Source organism: Tribolium castaneum, chromosome 6, assembly GCF_031307605.1.
Source record: "Tribolium castaneum strain GA2 chromosome 6, icTriCast1.1, whole genome shotgun sequence".
Taxonomy (NCBI): domain Eukaryota; kingdom Metazoa; phylum Arthropoda; class Insecta; order Coleoptera; family Tenebrionidae; genus Tribolium; species Tribolium castaneum.
Genome location: NC_087399.1, coordinates 7231053 through 7254423, shown reverse-complemented (window position 1 = coordinate 7254423; position 23371 = coordinate 7231053). Strand labels below are relative to the sequence as shown.

Sequence of the window (23371 nt, the reverse complement as noted above, 5' to 3'; positions counted from 1 at the left end):
GACAATAAATATATTCGTGAAAGCATCTCCAAGTATTGTGCCTCGACCATAGATGAAATAATCATGAACTTTGAATGATGCAATGAATGAATGAGAATCACCTTCAATGTCCACCTCATCCTTTAATCTTACAAGTATATGATGTCGAACGATTGGGAAAACACACATTTGAGTGTCTAAATAGTTTAGAACAAATGCCCATGTTTGTTTGTCTTCTCCCCATAGTCCATCATGTATCATATTTCGAACAGATCTTGTTTATTAGGTGTCAGAAGACTCTGATCGCGCTAACGATATTATCGTTTCATTGTAACGTTTTGCGTTAAATTGTATTATAAAAATGTGTAAGCTTTTTAATATCACCAAATAAAAAAACTCAAATTTAATAAGTTATGCTACAAATACAAATAATATTTAAGAAAAAAATAAATACGTTCACATCGTTACTTATGTGTAATAATATCTTTTACACAAACAATGTAAAATAGTAACAATCAGGAGGTAAATGTTTGATATTTTTACAGGCTGCCACTCCGACCGGTAATTTTTTTGGATGTGGCAATTGACTTTCAGTTCAGAAATAAAAAAGGCATTTTGGAATGTTTAAAAATAACGGATTTTGTAAAGCTTTTCTGGGTGATTTGAGTGTAATTATTATGTTTGATTTTGGATGATGTTCAACAGTTTTCCCATGTGACCATTTTCTGGTGATCTATATGATTTTCGAGTATTTTTAAAAGCATAAAAAATTATTATTTTTGGGAAAAACGTATAAATTTTTGCTTTTTGCCTTTTTGCCTCTTTGCTTTTGCATTATTTTGGGAGATTTCAACAGTTTTTTCGTGTGCCCAATTTTTGGTGGTCTGCAGATATTTGGTATTTTTGGGGTGCATAAAAGTTAATTCTTGGGGTTTTAGGGCTTCTTCCGTTGTTGACTGTTAGGAAAAACGGCTAAATTTTTAGGGTCCTGCCTTGTTTTTTGAAGACGCCAAATGTCGTGATCAAGAAATGAAGAGGCGTTTTCTAAGATATTTTCCAAGATTTTTAGATGTTTACTTTTGGGAAAACTCTAAATTTGTTTCATTCTACCCTGTTTTTCGTGGTCTACTGATGTTTGGGTAGTTTTGGAGTGAAGGAAGATTAATGCTTCTTAAGAGATTTTAGGCCTTTTAAGCTAAATTTGTAATATTCTGCCTTGTTTTTTTAGAAGAAAAATGTCCTGGTCAAGATGTAACATTTTATACTCTACTAATTTGTCTCAATGGGGGCTTGTTAGTTCCGATTTGGTGTTTTCGTTTCCGTCGCGTTGGTAGGTAAAGTAAACATGGCGGAGGATGGTGTGAATTCAGTGGACAATAAACAAACATTTTTTAAAAACGGAAATAAGCAATGGGTGAAACTGAACGTAGGCGGGACGTATTTTTTAACGACTAAGACGACGTTAGCCCGCGATCCAAATTCGTTTTTATTCAGACTAGTCCAAGAAGATAGCGATCTAATTTCAGATAAGGTGAGTGTCTTAATCAGTCCCCTGGCTCTAAACTTGTGGCTTCAGGACGACACCGGCGCTTACCTAATAGACCGCGACCCCAACTACTTCTCCCCCGTTTTAAATTACCTCCGCCACGGCAAACTAGTGATAAACAAAGGTCTCGCCGAGGAGGGCATCCTAGAAGAGGCCGAATTCTACAACGTCGCAGAACTGATCACTTTAGTCAAAGAACGGATATGCCACCGCGACAATCGACCGAGCAAAGACAGCAAAAAGCACGTCTACCGAGTGCTGCAGTGCCATGAGGACGAGCTCACTCAGGTGCCCACTGCCGCCTAACCTACAAACGTCACACTTTGTGTTTTCCAGATGGTTTCCACGATGTCCGACGGCTGGAAGTTCGAGCAACTAGTGAACATCGGCTCGCAGTACAATTACGGGGCTGACGAGCACGCCGAGTTTTTGTGCGTCGTGAGCCGCGAGTATGGGGCTCGCGAAGGCATCGAGGTGGAGCACAGCGACAAAGCGAAAGTGTTGCAACAGAAAGGCTCCCGAATGTAATTAGTTTTAAATACACGGACTGAAACAATATCGGGGGGCGCAGCCCCCAGACATTTCTAGGATTTTTTCGTGTCAATGCTGCCGCTACTCAAGATTTTTGCTTTTTATTCATTTATTGAGGTTAGGACGCCATTTTCGTGGTAACTTGATTGATTTACAAAAATACTCGAGCCATTTGACATTAAATGTCGCTCGTCTTTAAGGCAGGGTCTAACTCGAGTCGAATTGTGTGGTATACGTCCGCCAGACTTTCCTTTTGGCGTATTTTAGGTCAGGTGCCTTCAAAAACCAGTTTTTCCAAGAGGCGAACTTTACGAAACGCGGCAAGAAATTGGAGGTTTAATTATAGTATATTTTGTGTAGTTTTTTCCATTTAAAAGTGTGTCGTATTTACGTAAACGCACAAAATGTACTGTAACCATTTGTTTTTATCTTGCTTCAAATCATGACAAAAACTAAATCACTAAACGTTTTCAAGCAATACACTTTACTTTTGGGTGTTTAACACACTAACTCAAAAACTCCCTTAGTTGGCGGTACTGTTTCTGTATAAATCAAATCGTTATTCCTTTCTTTAAGAACCTAAGCGTCTGTATGATAGATCCTATTTTATACGGGCTGTCTCTAGAGTAATGTTTTGTATATTAAAGTTTGTTTATATCAATAAAATTGTGCAATCAAATCATTTATTAACAAAAAGCCTAACCTAAGACGTAGCCACTTGTTTCAGTGGATTTTCCAAATAAATGGCCAAAGCATTCGCCTTTTCTTTCAACATCCCGAAACCTACGTTGTTTTTAGCGTACAAACAAAGCAACAAATTGGCAACTTGTGTTATGGCAATTCGTCCATCAGTGCACTCGATTAGGACCATTTGCGGGTGTTCCTCCCTAAAAGCATTGCGACCGTTTTTCTCATACGCACTCCAAATATTGCTAGCGATGGCTGCAGTCACCCGTGCGTCTCTATCACCGTAGCCACTGTACGCCAAAAGGGCCCCCTCTTGGTTCAATAACCTAAAAATCAAATTACAAAAGCGCACCTGGGGGACGCCAAAAAACGTACAAGGTGTTTTCGACGCCGCCGGTGTTCGCCTGACTCAAAACTTGGGTCAAAGCCTTCGGTTTTAACATTTTTAACACAAAAAATAAATCGAAATGTCAAACATGGACGTGTGTTGCCAACCCAAATTTCGTCTAACCGTGACGACGAATAACAATGATTTTCAGGAGTAAAGTAATGCAATCTTGTTCGCTATTTCTCAACAAAGATGTATTTAATTAAACAGTTCTATAAATATAATTAATTCAAATAGGTTTCACGAGGGAAAATAATTGCATCCTTGCCAACATAACAACGTTGGAAAGTTATTTGTTTACGTTGTTAATTTATTAATTCCGCGTTTATGCAAATTGTGGTCCAATTAATATCGTGTTGGGTTTAATTTGTGTGCTTTTCGCTGATTACGGTTGCGTAAATCGCGATAATGACTCACTTTACGTGTTTATAAAAAATCAGGGTCAGCAACGTAACGGTGCAATAACCCTGCCATTTTGTGTCTAGTGTTAGCTGGTGTTGTTTTTGTCAAATAAAATGTGTTCTATCACCGTTTTTGCCACGTTTTCGCCGTCTGTTTAAGTGTTGGGATAACAAAAATCACCAATTAGTGGTAAGTTTTATTTCTCTTATCTCAAACGTACAAAAAACAAACATAACCTAACTCTTTGGACTGGAATAAATAAAAGACTCAACTGGCGTTCCACGCCGGATGGCAGTCCCGGCTCGCGCTCCAGAATTGGCTCAAGTCCTGGTAGACTTTTTTGTGCCTTTGGTTGTAATTCAGGGCCTCACAGACCCTGCAATAGTGGTAAGACTTGGACTGGAAGTACCCGTGCTCGTTCAAGACCTCAAAATCCCCTTTCCACTTGTAATACTTCCGGTATTTGCCGGTTTGGTTCAAGTAGAGGATGTACTGGGCCAGGTCTTTGGGGCGCGCGTAGTCATCGACGTTTAAATACGAATCGGGCGGCAGCAGTTTCCTGTAACTCGCCACGGAAGCCCCCATAACAACGGGGATCGAGTTTTTCGCAAAGGCGTTCCACCAAAGCTTCTCCGTGACGTATTCGTCACAGTTGGAGTTCTCGAACGCTAAATAAAACATATACTCGCCGATTTGGGGGCAGTCCATTTTGAAGTGCCCTGGACACCTGCAACCCCCATGAATGACCAGTGCCACAACCCACATTGAATTACGTTTTAATCGTCCCGCAGCCCCCATACGTGTCCACCGCGATGTGTTTTTGCAACTCTTTCACGTAATCCCATCGTTTGTTGTTGCCCCCACAATTCGAGCCCATGATGGCCACCAGGACGTCTCGACGCTTCAAAATCGATTCGTCCGTGATGGGCGTTTTGCGGAGGACCGTGCGCCCATATGGGACAGGGATGTCCGAATCCATCCTGGAAAAGTACAGTCAAGGGCAAAAGTAACGCGATGTACAGTAGCTTCTACCTGTATGTCATCGACCAGTTGAAGGCCCCGTTGTAGTTTGTGAGGTTGTTTCGGGATAGGAACGTGTGATGGGGGCTCTCGTCGGTCAAAAAAGCCCAAATTTGGGACTGGGGTGATGTTTTACGTGTGGGGAGGTCCCCTGGCTTCATTCGGTGCAAATGAAATATGACGATATCGGCAGTTTTTAGCGCCGTTTCGTCGTAAGTTAGTTGACAGTTTTTTACCGAACAGTCGGAAAAGGGATCGACGCTGAAAATTTCGATTGTCATTTGGTTTCTATTGGAATTAAATGACTTGCAGTTGGTTCCCGAATTGTTTTAAATGCCGGTTTTCGATTGATTTTCCGTATTTCCACACTAAAATCTGGTACTTTTTCTTCGAGGCGGGTATGTCAGGTGGTTCCTCTTCCAAATATAATATTCGGCCTAGTACCGACAAATTCGATATCTAATAAGAATGTTAGCTATTTTAAGGGATTTGAGTAAATTGTTTCGTTACCGACTTCTTTCTCGGATAATCCTCTCCAATTTTTTTCCGGTTTTTCATTACTTAATGTTATTTTTTCCAAAAGTAAAGTCGTACGTTGTTCGCTATTAAAATCGATCGCTTGGAAGTTTGGTTTATTGATTAACATAAGTAAAATAGTTGTTGTCGTGGCCGTGGCTAATAAAATGAACCATTTTCGCTGCGATAACACTACAGCCATAATTATTACAAAACCTAAAACAGTATATGACACACAACTGACACCTACATACATACAAAATGTATCGATAATTTTGATAAGAACATTACTTCAGACTAGCTTTTGTCGAACTAACCGGAAAGATTAGGCGAAAAAATTTATCGTTTAATATTTATTTACTTTCGACACGTACATAGATAGTGGCTTATTTGGTTCTAAAATATGGGAGCGCAGTTGGCTTAGCCCACATGTCAAATCTCATGTGATACTGGATCAGTCATTTGATCGTATCGCTGCACACTTGATTAGTAATTTTATCGTTACACGCTGACAAAAAATTCACAAAAAGCGAATCAGTCGTGCCAGTTGTGACAAATTGAATTCGTTACACTTTCTTACCTTATTTCGACATTTTGTAGGAACCATTTGTACCATCACAGACTAAAACTATAACAATTACAATTATTTCCGAAATTGTTATTTTCACATATTTTCACTTTTTTATGTTTATCACAAGACCTTTGACACAACTATCGGTTTCCGTTCCATTATCTTATGTCATATCGTCGGTGGTGTTTAACACAAACTGTTTAATATTTACAATAAATAAAACTTTTACTTCGTAACTGGTTTATCTCTGTATGTGTGGCGTGTGTGTGAGTACGTTTTGTAATAGTCGAGTTAATTAATGTGCAACCAGCAGCAGCATTACCAACCTTGACACTTTTAGTCATAAATTAGAGTAGTGTGACTTAGACGAAATCTCCATAACCTTGATACACTTTAAAGGGTTGGCAGTGCTCGCATTACCGTTGGAAAAGTTGAAGAAAAAAATGAAAAATGGCGCGCAATTTGAAACATTGACAATATACTCACGTTGATTGGTTTTTCATGTTGGGTTACCATAGATACCGATTTCTGTAACACCGCAACGTTGCTTTCACTGTTTTAACATTATTGATCGCACACACAGGCGACTTGGTTTCTTTTCAGAATTTTAATAGCTAATTATTACGTCACACGAAACAACTGATGATCACTATTGCCGTAATTCCGATTATTGACCAATGAAAGCGTTCACTTTGATATTTGAACCAATCGATGAAACAAAGAGTTTCAGGTCACGAGATAATCGGCGAAAAATTGGCGAAAAAATGTAGCATTTCGCCACAGTTCCGCTTTTTCGTACTATTATTGTTATTATTTACGTTATGTCATCCGTTACGGTTTAATGGTAATGAGTTGCACTTTTTTCTTTAAGTTAAGTTGACGATGTCGAAACTGCACTTTGCATAAAAACTGAAGGTTAAGTGAAACTTCGATTAAACACCGGAAGGATGATAAAAGTGTACTTAGAGCTAGTTGGCTGGGCATTTAAATGGGAAAAAAAGAATGGCATTGGACCATTACAGTATTCAGATTTATTACAATCAAGGATAATTGTTTCTACAATAATGGAATTACAGTTGCACAACCCCAGTTTTGAAGAAATCGTGACAAAAAACAAAATACATGACGTCAACAACCCTGAATAAGACGATGGGTAATTATAAGCCAAATAATCAAGCAGGCTACAGTTCCCAAGGTCGCCGTTTGCAATTCGCATTATCTTATTTCTGTGGGCGTTTATGCATGATTTGAGAATAAATCGGAAAAATTCGATCGTGCCCTGTAATTACCGCGAATCCGATAAATAAACAAACCGGCTTTGAAAAAAAGCCGAAAATCGTGTACCAATCTTCAAGAGTCGAAAAAAACTCAGTCTGTAATTAGATCGCGGGGGTTGGTCGGGGGGAGTAATTGTTTGTTTACACGGTTGTTAGTCGGGTCTTAGTTGGCTTGGTGCGTGTTCTCGTCTCGCTCTCGCACCATCGACGATAGATTAAAGATAATGCGACGAGACAAGGATGTCGGCTTTGGTGTGACAGTGAGGGAAGATCTTGTTAGCATGAGTTATAGACACCAGTGGCGTAGCGCCTCTTTTTCGTGACTTTTTTCGAATCGCGGCGGCTTTGCTGCACCGCTTGCTATGCGTTTGGTACAAAAGAAACGAAAGATTGTCATACAAGTGTCAAAAATTTGACACTAGTGGTTTTATAGCGCGCCATGTGACTAGATAAAAAGCATGGCCGGCCGCCGCTGCTAACCAGATGGACCACGACGAAAAAGAGTAAGGAGGCTGGGTTGGTTAGTCAACTGTTTTCAAAGCTCGGCACAGGGCCACCTACGACCGGGACGCGAAAAGTTGCTTTTTTGGGGAATTTTCGAGTGAACGCGTAATTCCAGTGCTGTGGTAACGCGGAAATGAATTATTAATGCGATTAGGGGACCTTGTACGTTTAGGTATGCAAAGAAACTGGTTCGGAATTCGATTGTAGGGTGGTACCTCATTTTGACATTTGTCAATTAGTGGCGACTTGATGAAAAACTTACCCTGGTGGTGATCGCATCTCGGCGCTAACTGAAAAACTCTTAATTCTCCTGAAGGTTTTATCCGATCGTTGCATTATGCAAAAGTGCATTAGCATCATTGTTGAGTCACTAAATGGTGTCATTTATTGTGTCTTCAAATCCCAAAGAGTTAAATTGCTAAATCTGAATGTCGCAAACGACAATTCCAGGCATTCTGACGATTTATTATTGTTATAGGGCCCCAGAAATGGTGAGGCCTCCACATGTCGCGACGTCTGCCCTCGACACATTGCCGCACCACTTCTGACAATCCTTATCAGGTAAGTGGCTTTTTGAGTGTGTCTGGAAAGAGCGAAAAGAGACGTACTCTTATCATTCATTCCCTAATGTCTCTAAATACCCACGAAAGAATCTTCTTACAATGTTGAACAGCGGCCAAAAACAACACGGAAGATCGGATTACTTGGAGATAATTGCTCTTTTAAAGATCCGTCACGCGATGCCAACGCGGGAAACAATTTTTTTTTCTAAATTTACAATCGTAAAACGAGCTGTTTAAATCGTGTTCAGATTTATTATTTTGTCGGCTTACAACACAAAATACAATAAATCTAATCACAATCGTATAGGATGCAAAGATAAACAACTAGCTGTAAACTCATCAAATTGCCCTCTAATTTATTTCTACACCGTCTACCCGTTAGATATAGTTTTATTTGGATGACATGGCACTTATTTTTTAATCACTAGCCGTCTGAGTGTAAAGGGAAATTGCTTTATGTTAGGGTGTATGTATTTGATAGTCAAACAACGGACGCTCTCTATAACGGACGCGTTATTTAAATTTACCTCTTACAAGTCTTACAACGGACAGATTGTAAGAGTGATTGTGCAAAGAACGAACATTTGTTTCATGGATTATGTAGAAATGGATAAAAAATTGTATACCAAGCATCCAGAATTAAATATCGATGAGTGTGTGTAAAAATTTTTTGAAAAATAAGATGAAAATATTGATGAAGATGATAGTGATAAAGGAAACTTTCCTTAATTAGCACCACAGTAGGTAACCTCATACTGTCTGAATGTTTTGAAGCTGTTCTAATCTGTAATGTAAAAAATTATTATAAGCACACGGCTCCTAACAAAACCTAAAAAAAAATTGAAGATTTTTTAAATAAAAATTTATTATTATTTATTATTTCCGTTTTAATGTTTTGAATTTAATTTTTTTGTAATAATAATGAAAAGTTCAACAACAAAATATTTATTGTCACGAATCTTATAGACATCAGCATAGTTAGAAAAATTTAAGGAATACAATATACCTATTTACCCCATTTTAACACACATAACTTAAGTTATTCAAGAAGTTTGTGTACGAGAAAACTTTTTTTGTGAAAAATATTTTTGTTGATATCTTTGGTAGGCAGTTTATTAAATGATGCTTCTGTTGTGGTATAAATAATGCTTTTTTTTATTTTTATGGTGTTAAGTTGAATGATTAGCAAATCCTGTATACCTTCTGTGGCCACTTTGTCACATTATTCTTATAACCATTTGTTCATTAAAAATAGGTTTTTTTTTGAACGGTTCAAAATCGCAAAATTGTTTTAGCTTGAAAAGTGAATAAAAATTGCATCTTGTCTGTTTATTCTTTAAAACAATTGTCAACCACTAGTTATTTGATGATTATTAAGGTTTTCAACGTAAAATGAATAAATAAATTCTCATTTTTATGTTTAACTGAGTTTAACAGTTGCATTGTTCCGGGTCATTATCGTCTTTAATTCTTATCTTTTGTAAAAAAATACCCTGTTGCAAGCAACTTTTCTGACGTTTAACGTAACCAAAACATTGATTTTTTTCTATACAGGTGTTCCGAAGCACCTGCATTTTTAGGTGTTTAGGTTTTAGGGTGGTACAGTCTGGTCTTTGAGAAAATTTTGACATTCACAATTGTTTAAAAAAATAAATGGACAGTATCTACTTTTCGGTTTACGTTAGAGAATATTTCGTTCACTTGATGATTGTTTTTTGTAAAATTATTTTTTGAGCAATCTTATGGTGTAACTGCGTTAAATATGCACAAATCTTTAGCGTTGCGCCCCAAAAGTCAACTTTTCCCATCTTGAACAATGGAGGGCAATATGATTAATTCATAATGTTCATCCCTGCTTGCATTCGACAATAATGGAGCTCAGCCTCGAGTTTAGATTGCGCTAATATTTGCATTAGTATTAAATTCTAGTTAGTGCGAATTGGGATATTACAAAATTTTGTATTGTCTGTTCTGAGAATTGTTAATTGAAAGAAGGTAAGTGAAATTTAAACGATAAAACGTACTGAAAAGTTAAATCGAGAAGGCTGTGGCGTAAATATTTATTTTAGTCGTGCCAACTGCAATAAAATAATCGTCCCTAATAAACTTTTCATTGTTTCGTCTTTATTCTCCTAGCAACAAGTAGATTATTATTTAACTACCCATTGTGCGGTTTATTGTTTTATTTCATGTAAATACAAGCGTTAAATTAGAAAATACATATTGCGCAAAACGCTAATATTAATTTTTGCCCACCATGCGTTCGACTTTTACGATCAAAGGGGCCTGTGACTTGAAATTGAGGTGGCAAATTCAGTATTGCCAATAATTATTCAATGTTGCCAACTTAATTTGAGAAAGTAATCGTACAAGGATTTGCGATTAAAACCATAAAAGTCGGTTAAATGCTGGCACCTTGTAAAAACAAAACGCCTGTTATTGCTCCAATTTCGGCGTTTTTATTTCACCTCCCATTCATATCCCCCTTTTCACGCTAATGGTGTAATTCAAGAGCCCTTCTTTGTCCTTTCATCCTTTCAGTACGTCTCTGAGTATAATTGAATAAAGCGAGCGGTGTGTTTGTCTCGGCGTCGCATTATTTTTAGATCGTGTGAAATTCACTTAATCGTTTTTAGCCGACAACAGTTCCAGCACCGCATGGCTGCGCCCATCACCATCACCACCTCCAGCATGAGCGGGCGCCCTATCGCAACGGGCACACCGTTATCGATACGGCCCTGAGCGATGACACATTGACAGATAGCTACGACCTTTACCACAAACACTATGCTAGCTTTTCAGACGAAAGCGACGACTGTCGCCGGATGTCCCGCAACTCCCGGAAACTCCGGGAGAACCCCGCCGTCCACAAGGACGTGCGCCGGGTCTACCCCCAGGGCTTGTACCAAGAGGTGCCAACGCAACAAATGTAAAACCCCCAAACCCCAAATCTATCACCATGACGATGATTTTGTAGCGAGGCGCCCCGCCGGCCCCCCGACCGCCCCCAGAGCTCGATGAGCTCGGGCGTCACCAGCGCCATCGTGGACGGCTGCGGCGGCAAATGTCAGACGTTCGAAAACGTTTGCTATTTTTTCCTGCAGTTGGTGTTCATGATGGGGATTTTGATCGGCGTCAGTTTGTGCATTGCCGGCCTGGTTTTGCGCAAATCGGCCGCGCGGAATTTGCAGGTTTTGGTCTATATTGGGATTTTGTTGGGGATTGTCAGTGGCGTCCTGTTGGGGATCCAGTGGAATGCGCGCCATGTCGCCAAAAAGCGGAAAATGGCGGTGCGGAACGCCAAAAGGGGGCCCATTCCGCTCGAGACGCTCCAGCCGCGGGGGCCCCTGCCCATGGTGGCGGTACAGGAGGGGCAAAGGTGAGGCCGGAAAGGGGGAGAAGGGAGTGGTGTGACGGGTGTGTTGCAGGGTTGTACCGCAGGTTTTGAGGCCCGTGCACGACCAGCAGGGGATTCCCTGGTGGAGGCGCAAGGATCTTGTATAAGACTGAAGTGTACAAACTGTAAATAGGATATTTTTCTACCTCTTCGTATGGAAGTCTAGTCTAGGAATTAAAAGCGAGCGATAATTCTGTTACGGAAATTTATTTAATAAGAAAAATTGTATTAAGTACAACGAATGTTTGTAAATTTGTTTATAATAAAAACAGCCGTTTTTTTCATACAACCTATAAATAAATTACGTTACAACTAAATAAATGCAGTCGTCATGTCTTTTAAGTACGGAATATTTCAGATCTAGTATTACGAACCAGCGTAATTTTTTAATTTTTTTCCTACGATAACACACAGTGCGAATATTTATACGATTTTCTTGGTTGGGTTTTACCGAAAATAAATTATTTTAAGCGGAAGCATTCGTTTCTCGTCACAGTTAATCAAGTGGAAAAGAAGCGGTGATAGTGTGTATAAAACTAAAAAATGAGATAAAAATACATTCTATACAAATGTAAAATTTTCGTGGACGTGACTTAAGTCTCTTCATGGGCGGATGGGTTTAAAGGACGTAAAACAATACGGGGGTCGCTCTCAACCATACGGTCCGTATCTTCAATCCTAGCGAAAAAAAAAATAGAAAAAAATTAGGGCAGAACTATTCTGTCCAAGCGGTCGTGCGAATGCACAAATTTAAAACTCAATTTTTAAGAATAATAAATTATAAACCAACTCGTTTCTTACTATCGGATATTGTTTTTCGGCTAAATCATTACCTCAGAGACCAGTTCTTATATCTCCTTTTTAAATATATATATTTGTAGCAAAGTTTTTTATTAATGTTTTTATAGAAATACTAGGGATATTTAAAGGTTAGGATATGAAACGACGTCCATTTAAAACGTTCCCGACTTCGATAGTTCCGCTAATGTCACCACCAGAGAGAGCATTTGTTCCATTAGTGTCTTTAAGTTACAATATAACACAGCAAACAAAAAAATATAGATAGGTAAAGCATTAAATTGTCAATAAAAAGACAAATATTATTCAAAAATATTTATACTTATTAATAATACGAGTGCGAAAACACAGCTTAAAGTTCGAAGGCTGTCGTTATGCAACGAGCGTATGCGAGAAACGAATTCGTTGCTTCAGCGTCTTTGAACGTCTTTAGAGCTTAAACCGTTGACGATATTTTCATTAAAGAAATACATTGTCGTAAGTCAGTCGTAAAACCCATAAAAAATTTGCAAATAATTATTTACCATTTTTAAATAAAAAATAAAACGACCAAAACATTAGTTTTTTTTTCCATTTTATTTTTAAATGACAGGAGATTTGTTCTTCACATTTATATAAATTGTTGCTAAGGCCATCAAATAGTTGCGATATTTTTTCAAGCGATTTGAACGAAACATCCTTTTATTATAAAAATAAATCAAACGAGTTTTTAACCCGTATAAACCCGGATACAAATATTTAAAATGAGGTAAAAACTGACCTGTGAGGTAATGATTTAATTAAAAAAAAAACTCCAATAATTGTAAAAACATTTTGTTCATTACTTTTTTAATTAAAATTCAATTTCAAAATTTGTGTTCAGGCCCTTGTGGCAGTTCAACCTTAAGCGACTCATCTACTTACTCTTTATTTTCCTGCGGCATTAATTTACTTTGCTCGGTGTCCTCCTGCGCCGGCTGGTAGGCCACTTCGGACACAGGGGCGTATTGAGCCGAAACGAGAAAATCGGTAGACGGATTAACTGTAAGGGCTTGTCCTCCCGAGGCATTCAAGTGGTCTTTGGCGTTCCTCCAACAAATCCGGCGCGTGAGCCGCATGAAAAACACTGAACACAAATTACCAAGCCCGGTCCTGCTTTGCAAATATTTACCAAATAGAAGTATCGATAGCGCGAAAAATATTGCTCCAAAGATTGTGATTATGAGATAGAGATCCTCCTTGTCTTCGGGGGTGTCCGAGTACCCCATGGCGCCGTGTATGAGCATAACGAGACTGCAACAAGGGGGCTGTCAGACAGTGCGCGGGTGGCTGGGGGCTTACCCGAGCGAGAACGAGGCCACACTTGAGGTGATGAGCACCACGGGGAGGATGTTCCGGGAGGGCAGGCAGGTGAGGCCGCAGGGGCGCCTGGCAGCCTGGCTCATGGAGGCCAGGTAGCTGATGGGGCGGTCCTGCCACCGCTCCTGGGGGCCATTGGCCTCGTACGTGACGGTGGTGGGCTGGTAAACGGCGCTGCTTTGCGACATTTCGTTAAATTCCCACTTTGGCTGCAAACAAAGGAGCCGAAGTGAGGTTATGGTCGGGTAACGTCAAAACAACTCGAAAAATGCCCCGATTTCACTATTTCACAACACGAGAGCGCGGAATGAGAGTAATTAACGAAATTTTGGGGCCACTTGGCACTTACCGGGCCGTTTCATTCGTACGATTCGATGCACTTTGACAGATGTCAAATGTGGGGACACTGGCGCGACTTTTCCGGATTTTTTCGAGAGAAAAACACCCCGAAACGGGTTTTTCTATTTCATATTCAAGGTTCGAGCGGCTGAAAAGGTGGACTCGACACAATTGGTGCTTCCGCAGGTGAAACCAGCGGCGTCACGTGCGCAAGGGGCAAGGGAATTGCGGCGGGTTTATCGCAGGCGGCTGCTGTCATTGACCCGTCAATCACCATAAATTATGGAAAAACTAACAATTTCTCAATTTTTTTGGCGCGAAAAACACCTAGCAAGGTTTTTTAGAGTATTTAGACTTGAATTAATAATTGCGACCAATTTCTACGCCGCTGACCGGTGAGTCACCGCAAAAAGAGAAACTAATGAACGCTTTCGAGAGTGCTCGGGAAAAACATTTGACACTCTGTTTAGTTCATGTGGGGCATTTGAATTTTCATTTTCAAGTGCCCTTGGCCTTGTGTTAGTGATCTAATTTCAGATTAAAAATTACGCTGGGATGGAAAATAGCATAATTGTCGTCAAGGTCACAACATCATGAATATTAATAACGCTAAAAATAACCATACTACGACTTAATTTAGTTTTATCACATTTTTCGTTTCAATTAAATTGATTGTCGTATCACAGGTGTTTTAGGGCCTTCAGGTGATAAATTTCCAAAATGATGGAAAATTAACGTCAGGAAAATTTTAATGTTTTTGTAGCAGCGTTCGGGGATTTACCGTGTCGTGGGAAATTAAATAAATGCAACATTTAATTGTTTGTTTGTTTATTTATTCAAACTATGTATTAAACACTATTTTAGTCGTGTCTAGACTAATATTGAGTGTACATAAACACATATTGGTGTTTTCTATTGCTGTTTACTTTTTATATTTGTAAACATAAAATTAAACAAATAAAGTAACGTAACACCACAAATTAAAACCAAACTCAATTTACATTTTGAAAAGCATTTGAGGCCGGAATTTTACTGTTAAAAAGATAATGCAACAACTTTTAAATTGAAAAGATGTCACAAGTTTACGGCAAATTTTTGACGAATTTCTTCAAATTGTAATTGCGTTTCTGCTTGAACAAAGTGTCAAAATAAAATGGAATGTCTAAAAGAAAATGTAGGTAATTTTTGATTTAATCTAATTTAACGATTTAGTGAAAAAAAAACAAGAAAAAATGAGTTTTTGGCTCAAGAGGGCAAGTGGAACATTTTCAACCTAACGCGCATTTTTTTTAAATTTTTGACAAAATTTTGCGTTTTTAGATCAAAAACGTGTGTAAATAATGCTCAAAGCTGAGAAAAATTAACACCACTAATTTCGACTTTTTCGTATACTGATTTTGCCGAATCTTTATGTAATTGCATTTCTGAATGAAAATTAAATCAATTAATTAAACGCAAAAGCCGCAAAATGTAAGAAGAATTAATACATACAGGGTTATTTTTTGGGGCTTAATTTTTGAAATAAATGTCATTTTTTGTTACATTTTTATTTGCAGGGGTTTATTAAAATATCACAGCTCTAGAGTCTTTTGCCATAAGTGAATAATTTTTTTACCGAAGGTTCGAAAAGCCTTCTAAAATTTTCAAAATTGTTAACTGTCAAAATTCAAGGCTAGTACGATTTTTTCAATTTTTTCCAAAAAAAAAACGGATTTTACTTTGTAATTTTCATCGTTAGTCAAGTAGGCTTTGCAAAATGGCCAACAATTGTCAAATTTGAATTAAAACAGAAACAAGTATTTAATTATGGCTTTTTAATTAATAGCACAACCTTGTTGTATTTTGCGAAACTTTACTCAATTAAAAATGATAATAATTAATTAAAATTCTGTGTTTTGCTATTATTTCAAAAACTGTAAGAGATGGATTATGGAAGATGTTGATAAAAGTCTTCATAAAAATTCATGTTCTTTTGATTGCTATTAAAAAAACATTTGAAAAATCTGTGTTATAATGTTTTTTTATCATCATTTTCAAAAAATCATAGTAGCCTTGCAAGTTGACAGTTGACAATTCTGAAGATTTTCGAAGACTCCTCGAAACTTTGGTTATCAAACTTAAAAAGAATTATTCACTTATGCAAAGGGTTCAAAAGTTGTGATATTTTAAATAAACCCCTGCAGATGAAAATTTTAATAAAAAATTTGTCATATTTTTAAAGCTATGACAGATATAAGTACCAACAGCTTGAATTTTCACTTAGTTTGAGAAGATGAATTTAAAAATGCAATAAAAATGTGCGGTTATTATTTAAAATATATATAATTTCTCAAATTCCGAAACCTCATCAATTTTGAAAATAACTCAAAAAAGATAGTATTCAGAATTTTAAAAATCATGCTGTATTAGAAGTTGAAAGCTTAACCCGGTTTTGTCGAAAATCACATTTATTTTAGAAGAAAGTGGGGTGATAACTGATAAAAGAATATGAATTAATTCCGAGACTAATAAATCTAAAAAGATGATCAAATTGTTGCAGTTCTTTAAGAGGAAAGTGTAAAAAGAAAGACAAAATATTAAAAATTATAAAACGGCTTTTTTTTACTGTCTTTGGAATTGCGTATCTCTGTTGAGAAAGACTCAATATCCAATCATAAACACCTTTTAATCGTGTTGCATTTTTTGCGCCACAGATAAAGAAGGAGGAGGTAATTTTAATATTTTTATTGGTTAAACGATGCATTTGAGGAACAAATGAGACGATAAACCGGCTTTATAGGGCTGGCCCCTCCCACAAAACTAGAAATTCGTTTTGGTGCGAATAAATGGCGAATACCTACTATCATTTATTCCACGATTTTACCGAAAACTTTTATGTTGAATAAATGGAAAATATAAAAAATAACTTTATACACAATATATTTCAAATATTTTTGAAATAAATTAGGTACCACTTTTAAAATTTTTTATGTGCCCTTTGTAGTCAACTTACAATTACAATTATTATTCAAAAAAATTCTCGAACAGGTCGTTTTTATTTTTGTAAATGCTACATTCAAAAACCGCTATCTAAGATAATATAAAATTTTATCGTCTTGTACAATAAATAACATACTTCATTTCATTCATTCCACGAAATAAAATCTAATTCAATGTTCAAGGGCATTTAAGGTCTGAAGAAGTGATAATAAAATTTTGAAACGTTTGCGGAAAATTTATAATTGTTTTACCAAACCAACTTTGAGAGTTTTCAGTGAGGTTTAGCAAAGTTTAGCACAAAAGAATGGCGTTTTTTACGTGAAAAATGCACTGAAGCGTCTCAACTGTGTGATTTTTTGAACCGTCCAGACTGAAAATTTTCTAGTATCATTTCGCCTTTCAATGATTTCGGACCCGCGACATTTCCCGAAAGATTCAAGCCAAATGAAAAATAAAAAGAGCACACTCGGGCGATATTATGTCGATTCCAGGTTGCTCCGGGCGCCCGGAATACTGGAAATCGTTAAGAAGCTGGTTTTTGACCGTTTCAGTGCCTTCTGAACTTTTTTCTACAGTAAAACTCCGACAATCCGGCATAATAGTCACAACTACAATTAAAGGCCCCGATTAAAGACGTTTATGTTCGTGTGTGTTGTTGTGTTCGGAATTCTTTGTTCATCGATAAGCCCGAATTCTTTGTCGGGTGAAAATCAGAGGTCATCGCCGATGTAGTAAACCCCTTCGGCGCATTCTTCCTCCGAATAGAATTCGAATCGGGCGCGATATCGACTCGCCCTACCGCCGAAAAGGAAGAAGAGTGGCGGCGGCGGCGGCGGCGGCGGGCGGGTCAGCAAGAGACCTAAACTCGCGCACACGACGTGTTACCACCCCTCTATTTATGTCAGTTTGGCGCCCCGTTCTCGATGAGGGCCTTGCCTGCTCCCTGCTAAGACACACACTTCACCACCGTATTATACCTCTAATTAACTCTCTCTTTCATTCACTGAAAAAATTAACAACCGAGTGACTGGCGAGTGCACGAGCCTTTTAATCTCTCAGTGATCAAGTGTGGATTCTCTGCTCTCTAACATATATAGATAACATCTATCTAATCTCACACTTCTCCTCTGACAAGGTAAATTTTTCGCCGGCTTGAACAACCCGATGGAATCCCACCGACACGAACCGATTTCGCCTCAATTATTTACGACAATTGCCCGATAATTACCACATTTTACAACTCGTTCCATTCATTTTTAACACAACAACAAACCGGACTTTTTGTTTAAACACTGGGCCCCCAATTAAGATTGCCATCGACACTCATTCACAATTTTCTAATTGATTTTGCGATAACGGGGATCACGCGAAGGGCGTGGGTACTTTGGGCCCCGACAGTTTGGTAATTTGTATTTTACGGCTGTTGCAGTTGGTACAAGTGGAATTTATGACACAGTCTCATTTTTACGCCGTTTTAGTAGGGACGTAAAAATTTATTTTGTTGGCACTGCTGGAAAAACGCGGACTCGAATTATGAATTTCCGAATTGATTTCTTGTTTGTTTCAGATCGAGGTCAGATAATTGAATAATCAATCAGTGATTTTAATTCATCTTAGTTTTGTTTATTAAATGATCAAAAGCCAGTTTAAAATTCTACAATGGGGATTATGCAGATTGGGGCTCGATGCCAAAATGATTAATTGCCCGAAACAGATTTAAATATTTCGCTCCCGAAAAATTGATTAATTCATTACGTTGGCAGCAGTGTGCATTTTGACATCGCCCGGTTGGCACTACCTTTAATTGTGGCGGCAATTATGCAAATGTGTTTTGACGACTCTCGAACAACAAACAATTTGTATTAAATTAATCGTAATTGGAATCATCGGGCAATTTCGTTAATGATTTAAATTGAATGGAAACATCTTTCCATAATTTATGGCACTTATCGACCGTTTTAATTTGTTTTGATTTCATTAAATTTTCAATCGATAAGTAATTAAACATTTAGTTTTGTCAATTATTCACGCGTTCGAAAAATTTCTCGGGCTCATCAGGGCCGAAAAAACCATGAACCCATCAAAAGTCCCGTGTATAATTCATGGAAGTTGTTTGATGGGTCTCGACACGCGACGGTATTGACGCCGAAATGTTTGGTCGAAATCGGGGAATAACCCACTTCCAGAGTGCGAGATTTTCGTGAGAGAAACCTCAAGGTCGTTTGTTTGTTGCAGGGCATGTCCGAGCGTCGGCCCTAACCTTTGCACTGGTATTTGGGGGCGCATTCGGTAAGTGTTATTAATAGTTTCGCCTTGAACTTTGTCGAGAAAAGGCTTCCACTTTTGACCCGAAAACGCACCTCATTATAAATGCAACGCGGGCCGAACCAATCAAAACTTTAATTGATTTTATTCGAGGAGTTTGCGATTTCTGGGGGAAGTACCCGAATATTGATCTCTCGCGGGCGCTGCCAACCGGACCGAAACAATTTCACTAATCCCAGAAATGATTTATTAACGACATTTCATGTCGTTGCCAACTAGCTGTTTACCCAATGAATGTAAACACTTGACTTTTGTTTTTTTTATCTCGCACCTATGCAGACGTTCAGTCCGAGGTGAATTGTGTTGGCAGCAGTGTATAAGCATGCTGATCAGAGTTGGGGTGAGTAGGTTGGCACTGATTTTGAATTTATGAATCGACTTGGCTTGTGCCAATTGTGTGGTTATTACGATTATTGAACGTCACGCATTGCATTTAATTATGGAGGAGTATAGTAGCGATGACGAGATCGCCTGTGGCCCTTTAACGCTGAAAGAAGTGAAAAAAGAGCTGCAAAACGAACCGAGAAAAATCGAACGGAGTTGCAGCGATTTAGGGCGATATTCCTTGCAAAAAACTGGCAAACGAATCGAAAGCAAAGAACTCGAAGATGTGACCAACTTTGATTTAAACGACACAGTGAAAGAGATGGAAATGGCGTTGCAATACGGCCTTGATTATCACATGGAGGACGAAAACCAGTTCAAGAAACCCGCAAAAGCGGCCAAAGGGAAAAAAACGCCCAAAAATAAGTACGATTATATTGTCAGCCCTGTCGCGAGGTACATAAAGACCAGGGATTTTTGGGCGAATAAGGAGAATGTTGGCAGTGCCAATGCGAAGAAGCTAACTTATAAGAACTGTTGATTGTACGTTTCGTTTGCATTAAATGCGTTTTTTGTAATATTGGTACAAATATCTATTACGTTCATTCAGAATTTCTAATTGATTTTCGACTAATTAGGTCAGTTGGGTTGTAATCACGCAAAGGTTCGTCTGGTGACGTAATATCCACAAGGTTGGTGCCACTGTACTCAAAAACCCTAATTAAATAGTAAACCTGCCGTAAAATGTCAAAACTTCGTAAACCTGAATTGCCGTTATTTAATTAACTCGGCCTCAAACATTTTTAAATTAATTAAAAGTAAATAAGGTTGGCAGTCCTGTAAATAATTCATTGTTATTTAATGACCTTTACACCGGATTATTACAAAAGTATTGAACCGAGACTACTCAGACACATTGCAAAAAGATCACTTAATACGCAATCGAACGCATTTATACAGGGTGATTCTTTCGGGTACATTAGAAATTTTTTAACTTCTAATATAGCTGCAGTTTTAAAATTTCTGAGTTCAATTAATTATTTTTAAAATGGCTGGACTACCGGACCTACGAGAAATTGCCGACAAATTTGAAATTTTAATTAGTAATTACACATTTTTATTGAATTTTTTCAATTCTGTTGGTACTCATTTGCCATTGTTTTTTATAAACAGAGTTGGGCAAAAGTATGGAGCCAAGCGTTTTGTGTCTAAACTATCTAACTTATGAAAAAAAAACAATTAGTACATCATCAGGTTATAAAAGCATCATTAAATTAATCCGTGATTAATGCGTGATTAACAGATCACGTGATCAAATTGAACCAATTTGGTTGGTCATTCTCGTTGTTAACTTTTAACAACGCAATTAACTTTAAATGAACATTCTATAAATCGGCCCTAAAAGTGTGATCAATCATTTTTCAAGAATAAAATTTTTCGAAATTTCTATTAGTTTTCCAGTAATTAATTTTTTTTAGTGGGGATTTTTTGGTAACAAGATTATGCTCTAAAAATGCATTCTAATTCAATAATTTTGTTTTTGAACCAGATTGTTTTTTTTAAATAAATTATTAAAGTTGCGTTCCGGACTCATTACGACGATTTTTCGAATTTGGCCGAAGAAGTTGACCTCGGAACGCAACTTTAATAATTTATTATAAAAAAACAATGGTTTAAAAACAAAATTGCTAAGTTAGAAGTCATTTTTAGATAATAATCTTTTACCAAAAATTTGGAAAAAAAAATTTTTGATAATTTGAAAACTAAAAAGAATTTCGAAAAATTTTATTCTTGGAAAATGATCACATTTTTAAACTGCTTAATGTATAACGTATAAATTGTTTTTTTGTAAAGTACATACTTTAGACATAAAACGCTTTTGTCTAACCCTGTATGTCGATTTTTTGGTTAAAATTTGGATTTGCAGGGGTGTATTTAAAATACCACAGTCTTTAAACCCTTTGTGATGAATAAGTAGGTTTTTTGTATTCGATAATAACCAAAGGGCTTTTTAGAATCGTCAGAATTGTCAACTGTCAAAATTCAAGGCTAATATGATTTTTTCAAAATGTTGATTAAAAAATGATTATAACGCAGTTTTTTCAAATGGAATGACTTTTTTCAACGGCAATCAAAAGAACATCGACTTTTATGGAGACTTTGATCAACATCTTCTATATCTACCTCATACAGTTTTTGATATAATCGCAAAAAACTTATTTTAGCTCATTATTTTCATTTTTTATCGAGTAAACTTTCGAAAAATACGATTAAGTTCTGCTATTAATTAAAAGAAATGTTCGATTTGTTTACCATTTTCATTCAAAAAGTTCAAAATTCGATCGCAGATTGAGTGAGTTATTTTACATGATTCAAGAAGTTATAATTCAATAAACCATAATTAAATATTATTATACTACTTATTGCTTTTTATCAGCTAAAAACTAAATAAAATGTTGAAGTTTGGCAATTTATTGTTGACTATTTTGCAAGGCCTAAATAATGATGAAAATTATAAAGTAAAAAGTTTCAAAAACAGTAAGAGGTAGGTACAGGACGTGTTAATAAAAATCACCATAAATGTCAATGTTCCTCCGATTGCCGTTAAAAAAATAGGGTCGTTTCATTTGAAAACACTGAGTTATAGCCGTTCCATCAGGAAAAAATCATACTAGCCTTGAATTTTGACAGTTGACAATTCTGCAAATTCTAGAAGGTTCTTTAAACCTTCGGTTATTTAATACAAAAAAATACTCATTTATAGCAAATGGTTCAAGGGCTGTGATATTTTAACCAAACCTCTCCAAATGAAAATTAAAAAAAATGACATACGTCAAAAACTATGACAGATAAGTATCAATAACTTGGGTAAGTTATAATGTAGTTAAATTCAGAGTGGTTGATTTGGGTTGTGTTTAAAATTTCAAAGCCGTAGCTACATTGGAAGTTTAAAGTTTCAAAAATTGGTCCTAAAAGAATCACCCTGTATGCAACCTGAAGTAATTAAATATTTAGGCCATTAAACTTTTGTTGAGATACATTTTGTTCGAACCTTTAGCATAGTCACTTCTTATAATAATAAATTATTATTCATTATTATTTGTCCAAAATAAGAAAGTGTGGTCGGATTTGTATGCAACGATTTTTGGTGTGGTGGCAGCGCCCCCGCGCCCAACTTGCGCACTAATTAAATTCACGCCGAAATGGAAATAGTAGGCGAGCATTTCCGTTTGTGAAAAAGGTCGGTTTAATCGCGAAAGTTCGCCCCTGTTTGATTTCCTTCCGTCTTTCGCATCGAACATATGCCGTTTAGTTGAGCACCGCCTTATTACAATAAAGATATTCATCGTATTATAGCTCGGTTAATTAACCGCGGCCTGAATTCCATTGAGTGCGTTCCATGTAACGTAAACAATTGCCGTCGTTTTCTACCCGACCACTTTGCATATTATCCCTCTCGCGGGAATAATCGGGGAACAAATCCCTCTAATAACCAGTTTTTGAGCGGGAAATTTGAACGTGGCGTTCTATAATTGGAAACATCCATTTAAATAATTGTTTCGGGCGATGCCATGCATCTTCGTTTCAACTTTTAATTATTGTAAGTAGCTCGACGGGACGCTAACTTTTGTTCTCGTGATGTAATTTTAACTTTTTAACTAACGGCCCAATTAGACTGAAAGTTTTCAAGTTTTCATTATCGATCACGTGACCGGCGAGATGTGTGCTAAGTAGTAGGCATGGAAATCCAGCGGCACGCCTTCGGTGCGTTAATTGCATGTTCTCAGGGGTTGCATATGTTCCAGGCGAATTCACAAGTGATATTGCATTTTTAAAGTGGGAACGCTTCGATAACGATTCGATAAAAGGATACGGTTTGAAACATT

At 37.4% G+C, this 23371-nt stretch overlaps 6 protein-coding genes across 14 annotated transcripts in view; 3 read left to right on the top strand and 3 right to left on the bottom strand.

The window, feature by feature from the left end:
• Window positions 1-1292: 1292 nt before the first annotated feature.
• On the top strand, window positions 1293-2735 carry inc (insomniac). Its single transcript, XM_962746.4, has 3 exons — window positions 1293-1510; window positions 1556-1813; window positions 1862-2735. The coding sequence occupies exons 1-3, from the start codon at window positions 1325-1327 to the stop codon at window positions 2051-2053; spliced, it is 636 nt and encodes a 211-aa protein (XP_967839.1). The 5' UTR covers window positions 1293-1324; the 3' UTR covers window positions 2054-2735.
• On the bottom strand, window positions 2723-3277 carry Lamtor2 (Late endosomal/lysosomal adaptor, MAPK and MTOR activator 2). Its single transcript, XM_962826.4, has 2 exons — window positions 3119-3277; window positions 2723-3069 (listed from the first exon to the last, which is right to left on the bottom strand). The coding sequence occupies exons 1-2, from the start codon at window positions 3184-3186 to the stop codon at window positions 2760-2762; spliced, it is 378 nt and encodes a 125-aa protein (XP_967919.1). The 5' UTR covers window positions 3187-3277; the 3' UTR covers window positions 2723-2759.
• A 138-nt stretch (window positions 3278-3415) lies between these two features.
• On the top strand, window positions 3416-11670 carry LOC103313936 (hypothetical protein). The gene is made up of 5 exons (XM_008198486.3): window positions 3416-3722; window positions 7900-7982; window positions 10621-10913; window positions 10962-11363; window positions 11413-11670. The coding sequence occupies exons 2-5, from the start codon at window positions 7926-7928 to the stop codon at window positions 11486-11488; spliced, it is 828 nt and encodes a 275-aa protein (XP_008196708.1). The 5' UTR covers window positions 3416-3722; window positions 7900-7925; the 3' UTR covers window positions 11489-11670.
• LOC656368 (alpha-(1,3)-fucosyltransferase 7) lies at window positions 3717-7900 on the bottom strand. 9 transcript variants are annotated; one of them, XM_064357618.1, is made up of 7 exons: window positions 7684-7900; window positions 5650-5697; window positions 5068-5285; window positions 4864-5012; window positions 4566-4814; window positions 4307-4513; window positions 3717-4260 (listed from the first exon to the last, which is right to left on the bottom strand). In XM_064357618.1, the coding sequence occupies exons 3-7, from the start codon at window positions 5269-5271 to the stop codon at window positions 3801-3803; spliced, it is 1269 nt and encodes a 422-aa protein (XP_064213688.1). In that variant the 5' UTR covers window positions 5272-5285; window positions 5650-5697; window positions 7684-7900; the 3' UTR covers window positions 3717-3800. The 9 variants fall into 9 exon arrangements, with proteins under 9 accessions (XP_064213688.1, XP_008196712.1, XP_008196711.1 ...); XM_008198490.3 differs by lacking the exon at window positions 7684-7900 and adding an exon at window positions 6127-6800; XM_008198489.3 differs by lacking the exon at window positions 7684-7900 and adding an exon at window positions 5748-5887.
• On the bottom strand, window positions 11570-14522 carry LOC656533 (uncharacterized). The gene is made up of 5 exons (XM_963058.4): window positions 13867-14522; window positions 13500-13726; window positions 13330-13451; window positions 13083-13284; window positions 11570-12059 (listed from the first exon to the last, which is right to left on the bottom strand). The coding sequence occupies exons 2-5, from the start codon at window positions 13703-13705 to the stop codon at window positions 11975-11977; spliced, it is 615 nt and encodes a 204-aa protein (XP_968151.1). The 5' UTR covers window positions 13706-13726; window positions 13867-14522; the 3' UTR covers window positions 11570-11974.
• A 2416-nt stretch (window positions 14523-16938) lies between these two features.
• LOC656959 (uncharacterized protein) overlaps window positions 16939-23371 on the top strand; it is a 50471-nt gene continuing 44038 nt past the window's right edge. Inside the window, exons 1-2 of the mRNA XM_008198484.3 lie at window positions 16939-17970; window positions 19071-19124. The gene's annotated coding sequence lies outside the window, so the exon portion shown is untranslated. The remainder of the gene's footprint in view (window positions 17971-19070; window positions 19125-23371) is intronic.